The following is a 23,369-nucleotide window of genomic DNA, read 5'->3' on the forward strand; positions in this document are numbered from 1 at the left end:
CCAGTATAGGCTACTTTTATTTGGAAGTTTCCAGTAAACCTTTATTTTGAAATATTATCTCCCGTTATGACCGGAAGTCCTATGTGGGTCTGGATGCCTGCCGATGTCAACAATGATATATGCAGTTTACTTTAAATATTAAGGGGACATACTAATACTTAGACATTTAGTTCGTGTACTCAAGACTTCGTTATAATCGTGTGAGCTGAACTGTGACCGTCAACAAGCCTGTTCATGGACTCTTTATTAGATCTGTAAGTAACTGCATTCAACTTACCTGACAGTATTGTCTTTATTTTTTATTAGTTAACAAAACTTATATTAACATTATGTATGTGTGTGTGTGTGTGTGTGTGTGTGTATATATATATATATATATATATATATATATATATATATATATATATATATATATATATAAACACGTGTGTGTACACAACGTGTTGTGCCGCAGGAGCGCAGTGTGTGTGGCTCAGTATGCAGACCTCTATATTGAGTGCATTAGGACTTTACCATTCAGCGTCAAGGACAAACTGCTACGAATAATGACTACTAAAGGCACTCTGACTGATTCCAACATAAGTCAGGTAAAAACAGTGATATCCGTATTATACACGTTTTTCTGCTGATTGAGTACTTCATTCCTTTGGATAGATTTTCCCCAGCTGTGTTTAGTTTCTGCTTACTTAAAGGAGCAATAGTCTTTTTCGGGGGGGGGGGGGGACAATTCAAACATCAAACCCACTTACCTTTAACAGCAGTTCTTAAACCTTTTGCAACTAGGGCTACAATGTGACAAATATATCAAAACTGCAGTATGGAAATAGTTTTTACTTTATAAAGCTTTAGATTAAACCTGTTTGACTAGTAGCCCATTTAACTAGCCATTCTGTTTATGACTAAAATGCATGTAGTGTATTATATGTAGTGTAGTGTAGAAAAAACTGGTGACACACTATGTTTACATGAACAGCAATAATGTAATTATTGACCTTATTCTGCATAAGGCAATATTGTGATTAAGGTGTTTATATGAGTTGCTTTTAGGATATTCCTTTTATGTTCCTGTTTTACATGTAATAGAACATAGATCGATTAATGGCACACATTATTACGTCCCCACGCCACGCCGTCTGACGTTCCCTCCAGAATTTCACGTATCAACATACAGTTGGTCTTCGTTATGGTACTGTATAAAGTTTTGGGTGTTTCATTTTTAATTTTACGAAAGCTTCAAGTGTAGTTAATTATTTGTCATGGTATACGTGCAAATGGATGACTGCTTGAAGCCGTGGGCTGCGTCCGAAACCGCGTACTTACCTACTATATATTAGCCAAATTACATGTATTTCACCTGCTATATTATAGGTAAGTATGTGGTTTACTTCACAGCCGTGCTCTCTTATTTACCGTAAAACGGTTGAGCACTGCCATGTGTGATCGTGTCCTGTCGCAAAATGCGGTGAAAACTCCCACACGACGTTGATAGTGTGATTAAAGTGTGTACATGTCTGTAATGCACTTCGATAATGCGACTAAAACAGGAATACTCCACATGTCTTGATTTGATTTGTGTTTACTTTGAGTATGACCTTAATAGGATTAAGGTCATCAGAAATGACTGTTTACGTGGTAGTTTCTTAATCAGAGTATTGTCTTAATCGGGTTAATATTAGAATATTTGTCACGTAGACAGAGACTGGAGCAAGTGCAGGTATGCAGCTCAATGTCAGTAATCCAAAGGGGAAAGGCAAAGTCCATGGGCGTTAAACAGGCCGGGGTCAGGTGATCAGGCAAACAAACAAAATTAGGAAAGGCAGATAATCGGGGTCGAGAGCAGAAGCAATGGTCAAAGTCACTTTGGCAAAACACGACGAAAAAACTTGGAGAATGGGAAAGAGCAAGTCAACTGAATGTTTAGTCCGCGCCGTCTGAATGTTCCCAAAGTCTCCTTTATGCTGTGAGTGTGTCTGTGATTGGGTGCAGGTGTGTGTGGTTAGAACTCTGGAGAAGGCGAGCGCGTGTGTGTGTGGGAAGCGTAGTCCTCAGCGGCCATGTTAGTAGTTCGCGGTGCCTTCTGGGAAACTGAGTTACAGTTTGGATGGGATTTGACAATATTGTTGTCCACGTAAACGTACTGGTATGGTTTTGATCCACATGTTCCCAAGACTGACCATGAATAAGCAAAAATCCATGAGTAAGCAAAAATCACAATGAACTGATCGTAAATGATTGAATTATAATCATGGAAAATAAGAAAAATATTTCACACCTATATGCACAGGATCTCTAATATCTTTCACAATTGTCTAATAGTAATAACAGCAAGTCTAGGTGAATATTGGATATGTACAGATTTGAAAATCTGTCGCAGCTACTTATCAATGGGATATCACCAGTTCTGTTGCTGTTCACTTTTGTATAAGGGGTGAAACATCTTCACGTTTATACAAGTCTGTTACTTAGATGTACTGTTGGTAGAAATTCAGAATCAATGAAAACCTTCAAACATGTTCTTTCACTATTTCCAGCTTAATAATGGCATGTGTTTGCAGCTCCTGCATGCAGGAATTCGCACCCTTGGCCTGCAGAACTGCAAGGTTTCAGACTCAGCACTCCGACAAATCCACTGTCAGCAACTTAAGACTATAATACTAATAGGCTGTGCGCACATCACATCAGAAGGTATGCTTTGGTGCAGAGTTATGTAGAGGGTTCTTTTTTTTTTTAGACAAACAATAATACAGGGTGTCCCAAAAGTCTCCATATATAGAGGAAATTAATACTGTTTAGCAAAATTTTTCATACTTAGTTTATATTATATATGGTTTCTAGATTGCCTTTAAGAATGTTTTTGACAAAATAAGAGCTAATTGAAATCATTCTCATGGCTGGATCGGGAATGGGTCTGGATCGCTTCTGGTGGAGTTTATGACTTAGAAATGCAGACCACATTAGCTGCACAGAGAGTTTATCAATGTGCTCATTGTCGCGGTGTACATTCCACGTGATGCTAACGCTACGGAAGCGCTAAGTGAACTCTATGGGGCTATCAGTAACATACAGACGGCACACCCGACTGATTTTTCATCGTTGCTGGAGATTCCACCAGCATGTTGATTTTGTAACCCGTGGTACAAACACTTTAGATCAAGTTTACACCAACATTCACAATGTTTACAAGGCTGCACCTCGCCCCCACCTTGGCGGCTCGGACCATATCTCTGTTATGCTAATCCTAGCATACAGGCCACGCCTGAAACATGCCAAACCGGTTCTGAAACAGGTGAGAGTCTAAGGGAGTTATCTAAGCACTTTAGGACTGTTTTGAGCACACAGTCTGGAATATGTTCAGAGAGGCTGCTACATACCACAACAACACAGAATACAAGGGGGAATACTGGCTACATCAGCAAGTGCATAGATGATGTAACTTGCTGCAAGACAATCACCACACATGCAAACCAGAAATCACAGATGGCTGCATGAATGACTGCTGTTCAAACCCGAGATACTACCTTCAGTTCTGATGACAAGGCAGCCCTCCACACAGCAAGGACCAATCTCTTCCAGGCCATCAGAGAGGCAAAGTGCAACTACGCAGAAAGAAACCACAGTCACTTCATAAACATAAAGTACACAAGTCATATGTGGCAAAGCATTCAGGCCATCACAGACTACAAAGCTATACCACCTGTCTGTGATGACGTCTTGCTCCCGGATGCTCTGAATGATTTCTTCGTATGGTTCGAAGCACAGAACAACAGGCCAGCAAGGAAGACCATCCCAACTCCCACTGACCAAGTACTTAATCTGTCTCCAATAGACATCAGGAAAACTGTGTCCCGAGTTAACCCATGGAAAGAAGCTGGTCCTGACAACATACCTGGCCGGGTGCTCAGGGAATGTGCTGATAAGCTTACAGATGTCCTCGCAGACATCTTCAACATATCATTGAGCCAAGCGGTTTCCCCCGTGTGCTTAAAGACAACCAGCATCATCCCTGTGCCGAAGAAATCATCTGTGTCCTGCCTGAATGACTACCGGCCTGTTGCACTCCCACCTATCATCATGAAGTTCTTCGAGGGGCTAGTCATGAAACACATAAACAGCAGTCTTCCCATCACACTGGCTCCATTTCAGTATGCATACTTTCCCAACCGCTCAACAGAGGACGCCATATCTGCTACCATCCATCTGTCTCTGACCCATCTAGACAAAAAGGACAATTACGTAAGGATGCTGTTCATAGACTTCAGTTCAGCATTCAACACAATCCTCCCACAACAACTGACAACAAAGCTGAGCCTGCTGGGTTTAAACACCTCCCTCTGCAACTGGATCCTGCACTTTCTGACCCGGAGACTCCAATCCGTCCGGATTGGCAACTTCACCTCTAGCACCAGCATACTAAACACTGACACCCTCCCAGTGCTGTGTGCTCAGACCAGTGCTGTTTACCCTCCTGCCTCATGGCCGTGCTGCAAAGTTAATTTCTAATCACATCATCAAGTTTGCTGATGACACTACAATTGTGGGCCTCATCAGCAACTATGAATCAGCATACAGAGAGGAGCTGATCCAGCTTGCCAAATGGTGTAGAGACAACAATCTATCCCTTAATGTTGATAAGACTAAAGAGATGATTGTCGACTTCAGTAGAACCCACGTGGACCACTCGGCACTGCATATCAATGAAACAACTGTGGAGAGAGACAAAAGCTCCAAATTTCTTGGTGTGCACATAACCGAGGACCTCTCCTGGACTCTCAACACCACCTTCCTAGTCAAGAAGGCCCAGCAGTGCCTCCACTTCTTGCGGAGGCTGAAGAGAGCCAAACTTCCCCCTTCTTCTACAGATGGAGGAAAGGGAGCATCCTGACCAGCTGTGTCACTGTGTGGTACGGGAACTGCACGGCCTCCGACAGCAGGACCCTACAGCGAATTGTTAGAACAGCTGAAAAGATCATCTGAGTCTTTCTAGCAACCATCGACACCTCATTCAACAACGGCTGCATCCACAAAACCACCAGTATTGCAGACGACTCCTCTCACCCCTCTCATGGACCGTTCAGCCTCCTGCCATCTGGCAGAAGGTACAGGAACATCCGTGCCACCACCAGCAGACTCGGTACCACTGTACAGGCACTAAGCCAGTAAGACTCGGTACCACTGCACAGGCACTAAGCCAGTAAGACTCGGTACCACTGCACAGGCACTAACCCTGTAAGACTCGGTACCACTGCACAGGCACTAACCCAGTAAGACTCGGTACCACTGCACGTGCACTAACGCAGTAAGACTAAGTACTACTGCACTTTACATCGCTGCATCAGTCAATTTATATTAAGGAACTCGTTTTTGCTGCCTGTATTGCTGCTATACTTGTGCTGCTATATTACACAATAGCTTACAGTTTACAGTCCATGTTCTGTGTATTATTGTCCTGTGTATTTACTGTCCTGTGTTTGTTTTGTTCTGTGTATTTATTGTTTAGCACTCATCTCACACTGTTGTGTATTGACATTTATGTGGTCTTACGTACTGCTCTGTGTTGCACCATTGTCCAGAACACACCTCATTTCGTTCCAATGTATATACGCTATATAGAGGAATGATAATAAAAAACCCACTTGAATTTGAAATTGGAGGCTGTCTCAAGGTTGAGATGGACTTTACCATGAAAAACGGCAAGCACATCACACACGATGCCAACCTTATTAACATATTCGAAAGGATTAAAAGTGTTGCGGACCAACTGAGAAGTGGACGTCCATGAACATTCTCTGATGAAGGCACAACCAACGTGGTGTTGGTACACTGAACATAGTCCCCTATGTATGGAGACTTTTGGGACATCCTGTACTACTAATTATAATGATGATGATTATAATTATTATCATCATTAGGATAATCATAATAATAATGTGCTTTAGGTCTGAATGCCTTGGCCTCGCAATGTATGGGTCTTCAGGTGGTTGACCTGACTGGGTGTGCGGCTGTAACTGACTCAGGTGTACGAGCGTTGGCACGGAGCTGTAAGTGGCTAGAGGTTATCTCCCTCAGTGAATGCACTGCAATCAGTGATGTGGCCCTGATCGAACTAGGGGCTAACTGCAGATGCCTGTACAGCATCGATTTTGGTGGGACAGAGGTAAGTAATGCATGCAACGCATGTTCCTAATACAGAAAATTATCCGTTTTGGTGTGAGTCAGAGCATACTGGAGCTTGCTTACAAATCACTGGTTGACAGAGTGCTGACCTATATCTTAACACTTTGGCACAACCTCCTCAACTGTAAACCGAAAAACACTCTGGCAAGAGTTTTTAATACAGCCAACAAAATCATTGGCAGGTCACAGAGCAAACTAGATGAGTTGTACTTATCTTGAAAAAGCAGAGTGTATTCTAAAAGATACTACTCATCCCATGTTAGACCAGTTTGTTCTACTGCCTTCCGGAAGACGCTATGTAATGCCCAGGGCAAAAAAAATAATATTTACAAAAGATCACTTTTACCTACTGTTATTGGATAGATTAATAATAATAAAAAAGATTAAATGACTTTTTACATTTTTTTATTTAAGTCTCTAAGTGAAAGGAGAACACTTGTTTTAATTGTGGCATTAATTTCTTTTGTATCTATGTTTTTTAGTATTATGTTGTTGCTAACATTTGTGCTGTATGGTATGTGTCTTTTTATATTGGTGGTGTGGTCATAGGCATGAATATTGATAAGAGGAGAGCAATGCACACTCATTAATTCAGCGGTCTATGGTTTAGAAAAGTAGCTACATCCTGTCTGTTCTTGCTGGAACATCCTATACGTCTACAGTCTAGGCAGTGTGGCTGGTCAGAACCCTTATTTTCCACCTTCTCAGTACCTTAGACAACATTATTGAGAATCAGATCAGAGAAACATGAGAATCAGATTGACTTTATTCACCAAATGTACAAAGTACAGAAGAATTTAACTTGGCAGATCAGCGCAAGAACATACAATGTGTAAACAGGCAATGTGTTTAAACATACAGACATTCCAGTACAGTCCAGTCCATACAGGATTTCTTTATTTTGATTGTTGTGGCCATTTCCAGATGATTTAACTCTACAATTAAAAACATTAGTAAAGCTGTTGACTGTATTTAACATTATTTATTGATAGTACTTATGAACACAATGTAAAAAGCTGTGGCAGTGAAATTTTTTTTAAATGTCCACAAAACATTGTTAGAATCACTTTGTATCTTCTGTTGTAATGCTGAGATTCAGTGATTTTGCTAGACATATTAGTGTAACTGTAATTTTATTACTTGACATGCACCTGACAGGTCACTGACAAAGGTGTTATTGGTCTTGCAAGTGGAGTGTGCTGCCAGAGCTTGAAGGTAATGTTTGTATTCCCTGGTATTTATTATATCATTACACTGTTGAATTCTCAAATTTCATTGATCATAATATGTTTAAAGCAGCTCTGATAATACTCATACAGTCAGCAATTTGGAACAAAGCTGTTACTTTAAGTTTTATGCCATGGGAAATTCTAAAGAAACTGCAAAGCCCTTTGGGACAATATACAGTGGCAAGAAAAAGTATGTGAACCTTTTGGAATTTCATGGTTTTCTGCATAAATTTGTCATAAAATGTGATCTGATCTTCATCTAAGTCAAAAGTATTAACAAATATAATGTGTCTAAAATAATAACACCGAAAAAAATTATGATCATTCATGTCTTTATTGAGAACAACCAAAAAAAAACCTCATAGTGCTTGTGGAAAAAGTATGTGAACCCGTGAGTTAATGACCTCAAAAAAGCTAATTAGAGTCAGGTTTTAGCACACCTGGAGTCTTGTTAAGAAAATGAGTTTGGAGGAGTGGACTACAGCTACTTTGATGGATAAAAACCCCTCAAACATTTGGAGTTTGCTCTGCACGAGAAGCACATGCTTATGCGAGCTATGCCTCACCAAAAAGAGCTTTCAGAGGATCTATGATCAAAGAATTGTTGATTTACATAAAGCTGGCAAGGGGTACAAAGTGATTTCAAAGACTCTCACCAGTCTGAAGTTAGAAAAACATTCTACAAATGGAGAAACTTTGGGACTGTTGCTACTAAACCAAGAAGTGGGCACCCAGTCAAAATGACACCAAGAGCACAACGAAGACTCTTCAGTGAGGTAAAGAAACAACCCCGAATGACAGCCAAAGATTTGAAGGCATCATTGGAACTGGCTAACATCTCTGTTCATGAGTCTACAATACGTAAAACATTGAAAAGGCAGGGTATCTACGGCAGGACACCACGAAGGAAGCCACTGCTTACTAAAAAGAACATTGCCGCACGCCTGAAGTTTGCAAAAGAGCACACTGACACTCCACAGCAGTATTGGCAAAATGTTTTGTGGACTGATGAAACTAAGATTGAACTATTTGGAAAAACCACACAGCACTACATCTGACGTAGAAAGGGCACGACATATCATGAAAACATCATCCCAACTGTAAAGTATGGTGGAGGCTGCATCAGGGCCTGGCCAGCTTGCACTCATTAAGCTGAAGATGAATTCCCAAGTATATCAGACAATTCTTCAGGATAATTTGAGCTAATATCTGTATGTCAGCTGAAACTGTGTAGAAGTTGGGTGGTGCAACAGGATAACGACCCAATAGAGATGCTATGGAATGACTTGAAGAGAGCCATACACATGAAACGTCTAAAGAATATGACCGAGCTAAAGCAGTTCTGCCAGGAAGAGTGGGCTAAAATTCCTCCTGGACGATGTGCAGGTCTGATCCACAGCTATAGGAAGCGCCTGGTTGAGGTTATTGCTGCCGGGTGGGGGTCAACCAGTTATTAATTCTAAGGGTTCATGTACTTTTTCCACTGCCATTTTGAATGTTGAATGAGTGTGTGAATTTTTTTTGTGTTAATATTTTAGGCACATTATATTTGTCAATACCCTTGACTTGGATGAAGATCAGATCACATTTTATGACAAATTTATGCAGAAAACCATGAAATTCCAAAAAGGTTCACATACTTTTTCTTGCCATTGTATCATCCAACAAAAGTAGTTATTGTGACAGGCCTAACCCCTAAAAACGTCTCTAATAGACTGATGCTTTGGTTGATGCTTTCATTCTACTCAAACTTGCTACATCTTGTACTTATTCTCAAAAAGGAGCTACAGATGGTACGGTGCCGTAACTTAACAGACCAGGCTGTGGCTGCTGTTCTTTCAAACTGTGTCAACATCCGAATATTCCTTTTTCATGGCTGTCCCCTCATTACAGGTATAGTATTATTTCTCTATGAACAAAACAGTGATATGTTTGATACATGTATGAATGAAATAATATACATGACGTATCCTTCTGATTCCTGGTCACAATAGGGTTAAAATATGTCTTAAAACTTTCTTTGATTTGTATTTTAGATAAATCCAGGGAGGCACTTCATAACCTTATCGGGCCTAAAAAGATTCAACAGGTCTCCTGGAGTGTGTACTGAGTCTACTCTAATGTAGGCTTTGAGCTGATGCAGTATGTCTACACACCTCTTAACGCATATAAAAATCTACCGTGCACAAACACGTAGTAAACACTTGTCTTTAACAAGACACAGGTGTCACTGCTAAACTCACACATATTAAACAAGATTACAGTTTGTGTTCTGAGCTGTTGAAACTGTCCATAGCACAAGTGAAACAGGTGAATGAGTATATAGCTTATGGAATATCAGTGATGTGACTGTGCTAAATATTAGTAATGCACTATGGGTTTTTTTGGTATAATTTATTTTACAATAACTTTATACAGCACTTTTTGGATGTAAGAACCTTAATTCTTCTTAATGTCTATTTCTTAATAAAATTATTGATGAAGATGAAAAGGTGGATGAAAGAGTGAATTGTTTTCAGTTAAAAACTTGTACCCAAAATATGGTTGTAATCTGACAGTCAAAAAAAAATCATGTTAAGTAAATACATTTCTTTATATTATCTATACAAACATGTGAAAAAAAGATTTTGAAATCTACTATAGCACAAAATCTTGCAACACAACTGATCAATGATGGGTTTAGTTTAAATTATACAAAATGATTTGTTCTGGAAGAAAAAAGGAAAAAGCCATGGAAAAAAGAAGAGAGAAACAGAGGGAAGAGATCAGGAGAGTGGAGGTTCTTGCATCTTCTCCAAACTGAAGAAGGATTAATCTCTTTGAATGAATAGTTCTTACTTGAGGGGACACGGTGGCTTAGTGGTTAGCACGGTTTTCTCACACCTCCAGGGTTAGGGGTTTGATTCCCGCCTCTGCCCTGTGTGTTCTCACCATGCTTTAGGGGTTTCCTCTGGGAACTCTGATTTCCTCTTCCAGTCCAAAGACAAGCTTTCAGATGTGTCTGTAGTGTGTGAAGGGGTGTGCGATTGTGCCCTGTGATGTCCCCTGAGTCAGGCCCCATGACCCTGTGTAGGATAAGCAGTACAGAAAATGTATGGATGGTTCTTACTCGACCAGTTTCTTGAATGAACTCTGAGGTGGACAGTTTTGGCCTGTTTGAACTTTTTGATACATTCAGAATAACTCAAGTGGTCTTACAGGAAAAAAAAAACATAACATGAATCAATTTTCTTTCATATTAGATATGGGTGAAAATCCTAACAGTGTTTTCTCACAGTAACCTGCCAAGTCCTATAAATAATGTACATCTTATTAAAATGAGTTTGAAGTGTCAGTTATGTGTTTAAAGACTTTTTTTCTGGAGAAAAAGTATCTTAGTATTCAGGTCTGTAGCACCACACTGTGCTACTTGTCAGTCCGTAATTTTCCTCTCGAACTGAGTCAGGTAACTCAAACCGAGCCTGTTCATACAACAGTGTCTTGATGTCACAACTCTCAAACTGAGCACGTCCTGGGTCTCCAATAAAGATCTGTGTTCTGTAAAGCTTAACACATTTGTAGAGCCACTTATGTAAGCTGTCTGTAAGAGTCTCATCATAGAACATGTCTCCCAACAGGATGAGGTCCCAGTTCTCAGGTTCTGAACTGATCAGGTTCTCAGTCACACAAGGCAAGGGCTCTAAACCATTCAGCTCACAGTTCATCTTTGTGGCAATAGCAGCAACTGTAAAAACAACAACAACGAGGTGTCAGCTATACAAAATACTTGTGATATGGAACCTAACCTTTAGATAGAATTATATATTCAAAGATGTCTTTCTTGTTTTTTTATTTGTTTATTTTTTTGTAATTGCCAACATAAATGTCTTACTTGGATCAATGTCATTGGCCACCACATGAGCAGCCCCACTGAGTTTAGCAGCAATAGCAGATGCACCACAGCCACATCCAAGATCCAGCACTCTTCTACCTACTGACAGCTCTGGATTATTTAGAAGATACCTTAAAAAAAAAAAAAAAAAAAAAAAATTATTAAAAAAAACCCACTGTAAATTAAATTTTACAATCAAGGTTCTGAATACTTATATATCAGAGCACTGCAACATAAGCTGTAACTTAACGTTTGGGAAGTAAGAAAAAGTGTTTATATAAGATTTTAATATTGTGTTAACTGTACAGCCCGGTACAGTTACCTGGTCAGTGCCTGCCCCCCAGGCCAGTATATAGCCCAGAATGGATCAGGAAATGGCCAGAACTCTGGTCTCTCCGTCCAGAAGCGACATTTCACTGTAAAGAGTCTTAAAGAGATCTCGGGTGTTAAACTTTGACCTTTGACTATCTCAGTGTTTTCTTCAATAAACCGCTTTATTTCATTTTCTGATTTACTTTTCATATACTGCCGAATGCTTCCGTATCGAACAAACTGATGCGGTTTTCTCAGCGCGTCTTTGCCACGTAAACAAATAAACAGTCCTCGGTTCATATCGATAAACAGTTCAGTGAGTCTTCAACACAAACTCATCTAACACTTAAACACCATTTTGTGTACTACAGGCTACAAATAATCTCAACTATCAGTGTCCTCTAAAACAACTGCAACACGCATGTTGTGCACGCATGCGCAAATATGACCGCCTTCTTCTTCTATACAGCGCTTGGTTCGCCAATTTATTGTGCTTTACCGCCACCTACTACCTTGGTGGATTTGCATTGTTTGAAGTTGGATTGATGATTGATGAGTAGGATTGTTAAAATTACGTTTAAAAATGTAAATTTTAATTAAAAAAAAACTAACATAAAATTCTGGTTTTGGAAATTGAATAGCTTTTTGATATGTGACATTTTGATATGTTGTAATTACATAAACAGATTGGAGACTACCTACTTCAGAGAATAGAAAATTGGAAATAATATTACATATTAATAAGTAGGGGCTAGACAAAACATTTCTGATCTATTAAATATTAATAGTAAAATGAAATTTTCAAGGCAGTAAATGCAAGTAAGTTTAGATCACTATGCTCCATAAAGTAATAACAGACTCATAATAGTTTTTAACATCCATCCATCCGTTTTCTGTAGCGCTTATCGTACACAGGGTTGCAGGGGGATCCTGGGGCTTATCCCAGGAGACTCGGGGCGCAAGGCGGTGGACAGCCTGGACAGGATGCCAATCCATCACAGAGCACAATCACACACACACACACACACACACACACTCACACACCCATTCACACACTACAGACAATTTAGCGATGCCAATCAGCCTACAGCACATGTCTTTGGACTGGGGGAGGAAACCGAAGTACCTGGAGGAAACCCCCGAAGCAGGGGGAGAGCATGCAAACTCTGTGCAATCAAGATGGAGGCAGGAATTGAACCCCCAACCCTGCAAGGCAAATGTGCTAACCACTAAGCCACCCTGCCCCCCACTCTTTAACATTATTCCTTTTATGCTATGATAAACATTTCTAATGTTTATTTTAGTGTTTATGTATTTATTTATTCATTAATTATTGTTTATCTATTTGTATATTATAAACATGGACTATCAAGTTTCGCAACACGTGATGAAATGTTTGAGTTACCTGTCTCAGTTTGAGAGGCAAATTACAGACTGAAAAGCAGCACAGTTTGGTACTGCAGATATTAAGTTATTTTGTAAGGTTTTTTTCACTACTGGTACGTGTGTCTGAAAATACATTATAAACTGTAAGTATCATGTAAGATTTTCTTGTAAATTTACTATTTTGTGCTTTAGTTCATTTTGTGTGTTACATTGAATTGCTGTCCATTTTGGCTCTGCAACTGCCATGATCACGTATATTAGTTACCAGTCAGTGTTGGATAAGTTAGTTTTATAATGTTGTAGTACCTTTTCCATTATAAATAGTGCACTTGTATTTAAAAAAAAATAAAAGAAACATGGACGATACAATCTGTGCAGCAGCTGCTTTACTCAAATTCTCCCATCATTCATTTTTTGAGAACACTGAAGTAGGAACATACTGCAAATATAGAACTTTGTTAGAAGGTATGCTATCTAAATGTACACTGTGGAAATTATTACAGCATAACCTTTCCTTTACTTGCCTTTTGGTTGTGAGTCTAATCACACTTAGACTATGAAAGAGATTGTATTATTCTGGTTCTCACTTTCCTATACTAAGGAGAAAAAACAAAATGTCATATGAAACTGGTTTTGGAACTTAACCACATTAGAATATAAATTGTCTGACTAAATTGACTAAATTTAAAATCCACATGAGAGTGTTTAGTTATTGGAGACACAGAGCTGACACTTACGTGGCCTGCCAATCTGGTGAGCTGATCATTCATAGAGGAGGGAGGCTGAACACACACACACACACACACACACACACACACACACACACACACACACACACACACACACACACACACACACACACACACACACACACACACACACACACAGAGAGAGATCTGTATGTGACCGTGACCGTCACCAGGGAGACCTGCTATCAAAACCACAGCTTCAACAGGCTGCTTGAAGAATAAACAGTGCGCAGAGTCATAACCACTGATTGATAGAGAGGAAGAAAAGAGAAGACCAGAAAAGCAACTGCATGCAAGATTACAAAGGTAAACATTAACCTGTTTATATTTTTTTAGGATGTGAAAATGGCATTATTATTGTTATAATTATCATTATTATTATTAAAAGAATGTACCTTATAATACTTTATAGCTTCCCCGCTTGCAGCATAACTACAAACAACACAGTATTGTGTTACATTTGTGTTGTTACTGTGCATGGCAAGTATAAGAATTCTCCAGGCTGTGTGAAATATTACTGGCTGAGGGTAGGGCAGAGATGTTCTGGAAAAAAACAAGCAACACAATTTCCACCAGCAGTGACAATAAGAGCGAGCTCTCTTCAAACAGCTGGCTGTAAACCTTCAACCCAGCACAGTAGTTCTTGCCTTCATACAGGTCATTTGTGAATATGGCCAGCTGGATCAGTGAAGACAGGTTCACAGCAAACAGAAATGACTGGGAATGGGACTTTGATTTGAGTTCTCAGGAAGTCAGGAACCCTTTCAGATCTTCAAACCACATTTTGCTGTCTGAGTTTGACTTGTGGGAAAAGTCTCTCTTTAAATCTCAGGTAAGTGTTTAATGGACACCCAGAGTTCTAGATCAACTATTGGATAGTTTGTTATGTATAAAGTATTCCACATATTAGTCAGTAATTTGCATAACCATGTCTAAATAACCCCAAGATTTATTTTATTTTTTGTATTTGGGAATAATAAGGTTATGTCTGACACGCCTGTGCTTTTAAGGTTTTGAGTCATTGTATTATGTCTTATCGTTTTTATGATATTAAGCAATGGCTTAACCATTTATGATTAAGCAATATTTTGGTGTAAATCCAATCACATATATGCAGTAGCATATACAATAACATATTTGTAATATTCACTTTGTAACATTAACATATTTAACATAACATATGTTGATGTTCTAAAGTATAAAATAAAACACTAAAATAGGTCTACATTCTGTTAATACTCACTTATTGTTGCCTTGGTAGTCTCAATAAGTCCTATTGTTTTCAGTCCTCAGCTTTGAGTTGTGTAGGTGTGTCTCGATCAGATCACAGCTCCAAAATCAGCACCAGGTCAGAAAATTATTCTGTGATTTCAGGCCAATTGATCACTTTCACCACAATTGTATTTTTCTTACCTTTTGCTATAAGAATAATTCACATACCCATGTTATGTTACAAATCATCTTGTGTGTATTAGCTCCATTGGCAGTCAGTGTGGGATGAAACACAGTGAAACAGCTGCCAGGCAAAGATGGCAATCTGCCTCACGTCGTGCTCCAGATGGGGCCCCCAGATCCCATTCTGAGTTTGAGAAACGAAATGCCCTAGAAGAGAGCAGCATGAGGAGGACCGAGCTCATTCAGAGGCTCCGGGAGGTTTACAGCCGTCTGGACACACAAACAGACCTGCTGAAAGCCAAGGAGAGCCAGCTTCAGCACAGCCAGAGCACTACCCAGCTTCTGGAGCTTAAGCATAAGGTCAGGCTTTTCTCAGACTAAAATAAGGTTTACATTAAAAGGATTCAACACATTCAAAACAGAACTTTGAATTACATCTATATGTTTAATAGTAGACATTTTGATGTTTCCTATACATTAATATTTTTATTTAAGAATGGAAAGAATACATTTTACAGAGATTTAACAAATATTGTTGTAATTACATTAAGTCCATTCAAGTTTCTTTATCTATTACATTTTATCAGTTTTATTCCTTTTTATGTAATTGGGTCTAAAGTATATGGTTTTAATGGTAAATCCTACTGTTACACTGAAAGACAGGTTTTACCCTAAAGTTGGTCATTTTTATGTGGGTAGAGTTTGTCAAAGCCTAGATAGAAGTGTAAAGTAAGTATTCATTTCCTATAGGTAGGACAAGTGTGTTTCTTTCAACTCTATGGCCACTTATTTGTCCATGGCTTCTCCCACAGCAGCTGGCAAAGGCACTGAGTGTTGTTGAGGAGCAGAAAGAAGCAGCTGAGTTAGGTCGCTTTGAGGAGAGCTGTCGCAGCACAGACCTGCAAGACAAGTGAATATGTGGATCATAATACAACTACGACTCATCATAGGAATTAAACAAGTTATCTGCTGCAGTAACCACATCTGAGTTTTATTCATCTGAGTGTGTGTGTGTGTGTGTGTGTGTGTGTGTGTGTGTGTAGGGTGCTGCAGCTAGAGATGGACATTTTGAAGATGAAATCTAGCCTTGAAAGCAGGAGCACTGCTCAAATCTCAGCATCACATTCAAAGCCACACCTTGGCAAGACCATGCCTGTAACAAAAGATGAATTTGTAAGAGAGGTAGACACTGAATGCGCCACTGAAATGAACAAAAATAGAGCAACAGATCAGCCTACAGTTATGTATATCTGAAAGTGTATTGAGATCCACTGATATTTGATTAAGAACTATTAATTAATAACTGCTGATTTGACATAAACACATATAAAAACATTTTAATGTGCTCTCTAATTTGAATTGCGTGAAACTTTGAAACGTTGGTGTTATCGGGGACAGAAAAAGGCTGACCGGGAAATGAAGAAACTCGAAGAAGCCCTCGGGGAGGCAGAGGAGAGAGCCGCGAGCATAGGGGCTGAAAAGGACCATGCATTAAAACAACTCCGAAACTATAAAGAGGTCAGTCACATTTACGATTTAAGTGTAAACTTAAAATACAACTAAACAGACAGCTGTTTTGTCCTTTGTCTTTGGGTTGCATTTTAGGATCAGCAGACGGTATTGAGCCAGATGGAAGAGCTGAAACAGAGGTTTAGCATGTCCTTGGCCATCCAGAGTGAGTTGCAGGACCAGCTCAGCGAGACCCGCAGTCGCCTTGGCCAACTGGAACTGGTGAGAGATTTAAGTGATAAGGGATAAAATTGGGCCATCAAGTTCCCACGAATTATGCACAGTTTCACACATGTTTCTCTCTGTGCTCCAAAATCCTCCACAGGAAAATGAACTGCTTACCACCAAAGCACTGCGATTGGAAGACAACATAGAGGACCTGAAGTCAAAGCTATCCAACGCTTTAGCTGAGAAAGATCGCCTGGTGCAGGTGCTTCTAGAGTTTTCAGGCACATTATGTTACTGCTTGAATTAACTGTATGATTCAGTGCTACTCACTACAATCCAGGACATCATCTTCAATAGATAGAATATTACAGGAAAAGTAAAGATGTTCCCTTCCTGTTATTTTATCTATATAGGAGAAAGCTGAACTGTACCAAAGAGTGCAAAGTTTGGAACTAGAGCTGCAAAGATCCCAGCTGGGCAGAGAGGGCTTTACTCAGCAGGTGTGTGATCTCCACTCTGAGCTGACTCAGACCAAGAGCCAGGCCAGCCAACAACAGCAGAGTGCCTTATTAATGAAAGAGGAACTGCAATCCGTCAGAGAGGTCAGGATTTCATACACCATATTCTTTCACTGCTGATGCTGCTAGAGTGTCAGGCTGTGCCACACTGTGGAGCAGCTCAATGAAATTTGTGCTAGTAAATTGTGAGGTTGGTTCAGGAATTCCAAACATAGGTTGTTTTTTTTTTTTTTTTTTTTTTTTAGATTTTGTTTCAAAGGCCATGGAGGAAAGAATGAGGTAACATTAGGGTTCCTAGCTTAGCTGAAAGCACAAATAGTCAGTAGTTAATTGTTAAATCAAAAGTTGTTAATGAGTCAATAAAGTGGCTCTAAGCTCATGAATATACTATAAGTTATTATCCACAAATCACCTTTCTTACTCCCTTCCTGCCTGGAAAATGTTGTTTTTTCTATCTTACGTTAGTTTGCCATGAGGTAGACACGAGTTGGAAGAAAAAATAACAAGCACACAGACATAGTTAGAAGCATAACAGAAAATTACACAGACAAAATACAGAAACAGAAAAATACAAACAGTGGTGTATTCATATATCAATTTCCTATCAATTCAATACAGAAAAAACCCTGCTCATTCCAGTGACAGTGTATAATACTGGTATAACAACATGGTGTATTATTGTATTATAATAGTTTATTATATAATACAGTTCAGTGGGAATAAATTTAATACAGAGGGAATACATCACAAATTTATGTAACTGTAAATGACCAATCCCTGAGTGTCTTCAAAATTTCATTAGATGTGATATGAGATATTATATTACAACTGCATATAAGAAAACCCCCTACTTCCTTAATCATTTTTGAAATATGTTTCTTTGTTTAGTAAGATGTATTTTACTGTATGTTAGATGTTTTTGCTCCGGGAAATATTTATAAGCTCTGCATCTGTGTTTTGTCCAGGCGAATGAGAAACTGTCAGCAGATTTGGCCACAGCCACAGAGAGGCTTCAGGAGACTCTACAGCATCTACATGAACTGGAAGCAGAAAAGCTGATCCAAACCAATCAGATAGCTGCGCTGGAGACTGAGCGTTTGCAGTTGATTGGAGAGAAAGAGGAGCTGATGGACGTGTTTGACCAGGGAGATCAGAAAGAGCTAAGAGATCTGAGGGAGAGATGCTGCCAGCTCAGGTGAGTTTTGGTCTGACTTTAATTATTTTACAAATAAAAAGTTATAGCTGACTTGATAGTAGTTTTTGACACTGGGATTCTCTACCTATATCATGTATGTAGAGAATTACAGGAAATGTTGGAGTATGAGAAGAAGGAACTTGAGGCACATTGCCAGGGCCTGGAAAAGAAAGTACAGAATGTTGAGGCAGAATATGGGCTTAAAGAACAAGAGCTGAAGCTCATGGAGGAGAAGATGGAGCAAGAGAAGGAAGAGCTAAAGAGAGTGGCAGCTCATTGGAATGAGCGATGGCTGGATGTTGCGATGGAATTGCAGACTACGCAGGCCCAACTAGAAGAGACCAAGAAGCAACAACAAGAGTCTGATGCAGTATGGAATGCACCACTTTGAATTGTTTATATTTTTACTTGATGACAGGCTACATTTTCTCGCATGTCCCAAATTTTTTTTATGTTTCCCAAGACAGTAATCTGCTTAATAGAAAATATGCAGATTCACAGGGTTTACTATCAAAAGTCACTTTCTTGTTTTTATATATCGTTCTTTTTCACGTGTGTCCTCAGCTGAGGGAAGAGGCAGCAGAAATGGCAATCAAGCTGGAGACACTTGAGTCAGAGATGAAAGACAGGCAGTAAGTGTGTGCATGGAGTATTTGCCATTTTTACATAAGCGAAAAGAGAACATTCAAAATGCCTTTAAAATTACACATGCTGTTCACGTGATGAAAAACAACTTAGAATAAACACACTGTTAAGTGCCCATGAAAATATATATTTTTTATCCAAAGCAAAAATATGGGGCGCAAACATCAAACAGATCTACTGTTTCTATTTTTGTCATAATTTCAGAATTTAATTAGCAACGTCTATGAGAAGACTGTGTACATATGCATGTCCAAACCTAAACAAACAACAACATGAAGAGCACAGAGCTATCAAAATAAGTCTGACTTTAAACATCCTGTGGTGCATTAAAACCATTATTTAAAAACTGGAGAGAATATGGCACAATCCTGACTCAAATTTGATGAGCAGGTAAGGAAGCAGTAGTTTGTAATACTACAAAAGGTGAAAATCTTTAAGGGATGAATATGTATGCAAGGCACTGTATGTGTATGCGTATGAGCTGCCGGTTAGTATGCAAGCATGTCTGAAAAAAAGCATTTAGCTTGACATGTAAATGGTAAATATTTTCTCATTCACCAATTCACACACACACCAATGGTAGCAGAGCTGCCCTGCTAGGTGCTAGCTTGCCACTGGGAGCAATTTGGGGTTCAGTGACTTGCCACTTCGGCATGTGGAGTCATGTGGGAATCGAACCACCAACCCTAAGATTAGTGTACAACCCGCTCTAGCACCTGAGTCATAGCTGCCCACATGCCACATTCATTTATTCATTTTCAATTTCCAGCCTGGTCAGGGTGGCATTGAATGCAAGGCAGGAATACGCACCAGATGGGACATTACTCCATCACAGGGCACCATGCATACAGATGAGACAGCAGCACAGCCAGCTGCATGCCACCGTGTCACCCTGTAACATTTTTTGTTGGATGAAAATTATTTTAATGAAAGCTTACCATTGTGCAGTTTTCATTATAAATATGGTCAGTGTGAATTCATGAAGGTTTACTGACACTAAACATGTGCCTTATAAGGAATCTGATCCAGAGATTGCTAGAAGAGAAGACACACTATGAGAACGAGCTGACCAGAGTTAAGGTATGTCTAACTGCAGGTTATGATGTGTCATAACTATTCAACGCTGAAAATTATAATAACTACCCAGTGCTTTCTCATATGCATACCTATAGGTAAGGGTGTAAAAATAATAGTGAGATGCGTACACTTACAGAAAGAAGCCGGGGCTTTGGAGCGGGTGGAGCTTGATGCCTGCAGACAACAGCTGGAACTGGAGAGGAACAGAAGCCAAACTCTGCAGCAGAGACTTATGGGAAACCCTGTATGTCCTTGTGTTTTTTTTTTTGTTTTTGTTTTTTGTCACAGAACAGTAATACATGCATGGTATAAGATATTTATCACTGTGATGGTGCTGTAGATGTCTCTGGAGGAGATGGATGGAGAGCTGGTGCAGCTGAAGGCTGAGCTGCAGAAGGTGTGGGAGATGCTGAAGAACCGTGACACTGAGCTGGAGGAGCAGCAACATGAGCTGCAGTCTGCTCGTGGAAAGGTGAAAATGATTAGCTGTTGTAATGCTAAGTAATGATGAAGGGGCAGTGATAGCTTAGTGGTTAAGCCATTGGGCTACTGATCGGAAGGTTGTGACTTGAAATCCCAGCACCACCAAGCTCCCACTGTAACTCTCAACTGCTCAACTGTGTCTTGTCTCAATAAAAGCCAAATGAGGTAAATGTAAATGTACAAAAGGAATGGTGAATAAGATTCAGGTGAGAAAAAGCAAAAGTTGTACTGAAGGTGAAAATAATTTTTTATGGTTTACCATCCTCTGTGGGATTATAGGTGACTCAGCAGAACAGCGAGGTACAGAGACTGGAGCAACAACTGGCTAAGAGAGATCAGGAATTGAAACAAAGGTGGATACACATATAACTGTCACCAGAAACTAGTAGTCAAGACCTTCTCAGTTGAACCCAAGACAAAACCACATCCCATAACAACTGTGACCAAGTAAACACAACCATTTTTACCAGTCAAGGTCAAGATGACACTAAGACTCAAAATTATAGGATGAAGATTCCAGATCAAGTTTCCTGTTTCTTGATCCCACTGAAAAGTTCTTTATGGTTTATGGTCCAAAGTATATTATAAAAAACAAAGATGCTGACATGGTAGTTCTAAGGTACAGTGAAGATGCACCAGCAGGAAGAGCTAGAGCTAGAGCAAAGCTGATTTCTCTTTTTAAAAAAGGGATGTCATATAAAAAGTAATAAAATATTTCTAATCTATGGAATCATCATCTTTGTTTTTACATAGTTAAGACCAAGTCCAGATTAAGATAATGGACTTGAGACTGAGAGGAGATCAAGTGTAGTACAACCCTGCTGTATCACACCCATATTGTTACACTGAATGTATTGTTGGTGTGCATCTCTAGAGATCTTTTCCTAACGGATTTGATGACACAGAGAGACACAGAGAAAACTGAGGCCCAAATCAAGATAACGGCTCTTGAAGATGAGGTACGCAACCTACAATTGGCTACTATTTCTAACTGAAGTGCTGACCATTTAAATAAAAACCATGACTGGACTTTATCTTGTTGCATCCCCCCTCACGCAGCTTGCCGGACTAAAAGATCTGAAAACCATCCAGAAGATGAGCACTCAACATGACTCTCAGCCCATAGACTCCCTGTTGGAAGGTAACTGCTCCTGTTGTGTTCTCATTAGCTATATAGCAAAACCAAGGCCAGACTTTATATGCAAACTGACATCATGATTTGCATTGTGGTAGCAGAGAGCAATAGGACAACCGAGCAACTAAAGCAGGAAAAAGAACATGATCTGCTAAAAGTGCATAGTGTAAAAGATCCCCAGCAGGTAATGGCATCCTAGACAACATCCAAACACCAACCGTTCACCAAATTGTCACTGCCTTTAACTCCATATAGCTTATATCTATGCTGAGTAGTACTATTTTTTACTTAGGGAAAAGGAGAGAGGCGATCACCATTAATGAAGAGAAAAGAGACAGCAGTAAGGTCTGATATCATAGATCCTGACCAACAGAGGAGACTAATCACTGATCAGGTGGGTAGGCAGTGTAAACAGTTTTTTTGTGGGTTTGGCTTTGCGCTTCACACCATGGCATTTGAAATAAAATAATGTAGACTTTCAGAATAACTGCCTTAAATAAGCGAACCCTAAAGTAATTCCTGTAAGGTTCACTTGATTTACATAGTACACTCAAAATAAATATGATGCTCAGCATTTTATAATTTCATCTATATGCCCATTTCTGCACCAGCTGAAAAGTCTGTTTAAAGGGAGGGAACAGATGGATGATATGGCGCCTCCCATGATCCAGAGAAGAACTGGCTCAGTACTGGATTATGGCTCCAAGTCACCTAAAGTGATCAAGGTAGGCACCTAGGCATTTAATTTCTATACACAACTAACTGAGAGCTTTCTTCAGCTTTTTCAGTCTAGTTATATCACACCACACCTAATGTTAATCATGGACACATGATTAATCATGTAGATGTGACTATACTGCATGTCAGTTTTGACTGAAATGAAATAATGGCACAGTGAAAAATCTTACAACATTCTAATAGTTGTACAAAACCTTTTCCTAATGAGAATACCGTGGACACAGTAAGAAGTGAGGTGAAGAGGCAACAGAAATGTGGACTTGATTCAGGTGTTCATGAGAAGACAGGAGAACCCACTGCAGAACAAGTTGCTCCCGATAAAGAACCCCAGCAGCTCAACTGCAGCACTAATCAAGTGAGTATAGTGACAATGACAAAGTTGCTAAGGATGAATTTTTAAATCTTTTGTGAGAACCAGAAAAACTACTGAATGACAGAATGTCCAAAAAAAAGGATTTGTATACAGGCAGAATCAGCAAATAATACAGGACACTTAAGTATAGGTGTAGTATTGCACAAAGTATCACAAGTTCAATACCATTTCAATACAATGTAGCAAACAATATAATATTCTTTTAATACTTTAAATTTATTATTTAAATTGACAAACACTAGATTTAAGATGCATTATGCTAGTCTGATTTGGATGAGCAGAGGTGTGTAAAAAATTCATGTGTGCCATGAGCAGCCAACATTCACTGAGACTGATAACGTAGCAGCATACAAATATATATATATAAATAAATATTGCATATATATATATATATATATATATATATATATAT

At 39.3% G+C, this 23,369-nt stretch overlaps 3 protein-coding genes across 6 annotated transcripts in view; 2 read left to right on the forward strand and 1 right to left on the reverse strand.

Annotated features, from left to right (window-relative positions):
- The first annotated feature begins 150 nt into the window (after positions 1 to 150).
- Positions 151 to 9,888, forward strand: amn1 (antagonist of mitotic exit network 1 homolog (S. cerevisiae)). The gene is given in 7 exon segments (NM_001200388.1): positions 151 to 254; positions 455 to 587; positions 2,556 to 2,685; positions 5,937 to 6,154; positions 7,333 to 7,389; positions 9,185 to 9,296; positions 9,440 to 9,888. Coding segments are annotated over 7 exon segments (744 nt in total). The 5' UTR covers positions 151 to 234; the 3' UTR covers positions 9,514 to 9,888.
- On the reverse strand, positions 9,559 to 12,042 carry etfbkmt (electron transfer flavoprotein subunit beta lysine methyltransferase). The gene is made up of 3 exons (XM_017485778.3): positions 11,597 to 12,042; positions 11,275 to 11,405; positions 9,559 to 11,127 (listed from the first exon to the last, which is right to left on the reverse strand). Exons 1-3 carry the CDS (start codon positions 11,884 to 11,886, stop codon positions 10,778 to 10,780), a joined length of 771 nt encoding a protein of 256 aa, XP_017341267.1. The 5' UTR covers positions 11,887 to 12,042; the 3' UTR covers positions 9,559 to 10,777.
- Positions 12,043 to 13,760: 1,718 nt separating this feature from the next.
- The window catches only part of LOC108275334 (paramyosin), an 11,473-nt gene continuing 1,864 nt past the window's right edge, over positions 13,761 to 23,369 (forward strand). The window contains exons 1-23 of one of the 4 annotated variants that reach the window (XM_047159898.2): positions 13,761 to 14,027; positions 14,379 to 14,553; positions 15,008 to 15,069; positions 15,197 to 15,476; positions 15,929 to 16,026; positions 16,160 to 16,298; positions 16,515 to 16,634; positions 16,722 to 16,847; positions 16,951 to 17,055; positions 17,207 to 17,395; positions 18,277 to 18,506; positions 18,609 to 18,876; positions 19,071 to 19,138; positions 20,168 to 20,231; positions 20,365 to 20,472; positions 20,569 to 20,700; positions 20,991 to 21,064; positions 21,586 to 21,670; positions 21,771 to 21,852; positions 21,945 to 22,030; positions 22,139 to 22,240; positions 22,458 to 22,571; positions 22,793 to 22,939. In XM_047159898.2, the coding sequence (XP_047015854.1) occupies positions 14,392 to 14,553; positions 15,008 to 15,069; positions 15,197 to 15,476; positions 15,929 to 16,026; positions 16,160 to 16,298; positions 16,515 to 16,634; positions 16,722 to 16,847; positions 16,951 to 17,055; positions 17,207 to 17,395; positions 18,277 to 18,506; positions 18,609 to 18,876; positions 19,071 to 19,138; positions 20,168 to 20,231; positions 20,365 to 20,472; positions 20,569 to 20,700; positions 20,991 to 21,064; positions 21,586 to 21,670; positions 21,771 to 21,852; positions 21,945 to 22,030; positions 22,139 to 22,240; positions 22,458 to 22,571; positions 22,793 to 22,939 (2,841 nt within the window). In that variant the 5' untranslated portion in view covers positions 13,761 to 14,027; positions 14,379 to 14,391. The other 3 variants (XM_017486094.3, XM_047159900.2, XM_047159899.2) reach the window with 3 other exon arrangements.

The sequence above is a fragment of the Ictalurus punctatus genome, chromosome 14 (assembly GCF_001660625.3).
Source record: "Ictalurus punctatus breed USDA103 chromosome 14, Coco_2.0, whole genome shotgun sequence".
NCBI classification, from domain to species: domain Eukaryota; kingdom Metazoa; phylum Chordata; class Actinopteri; order Siluriformes; family Ictaluridae; genus Ictalurus; species Ictalurus punctatus.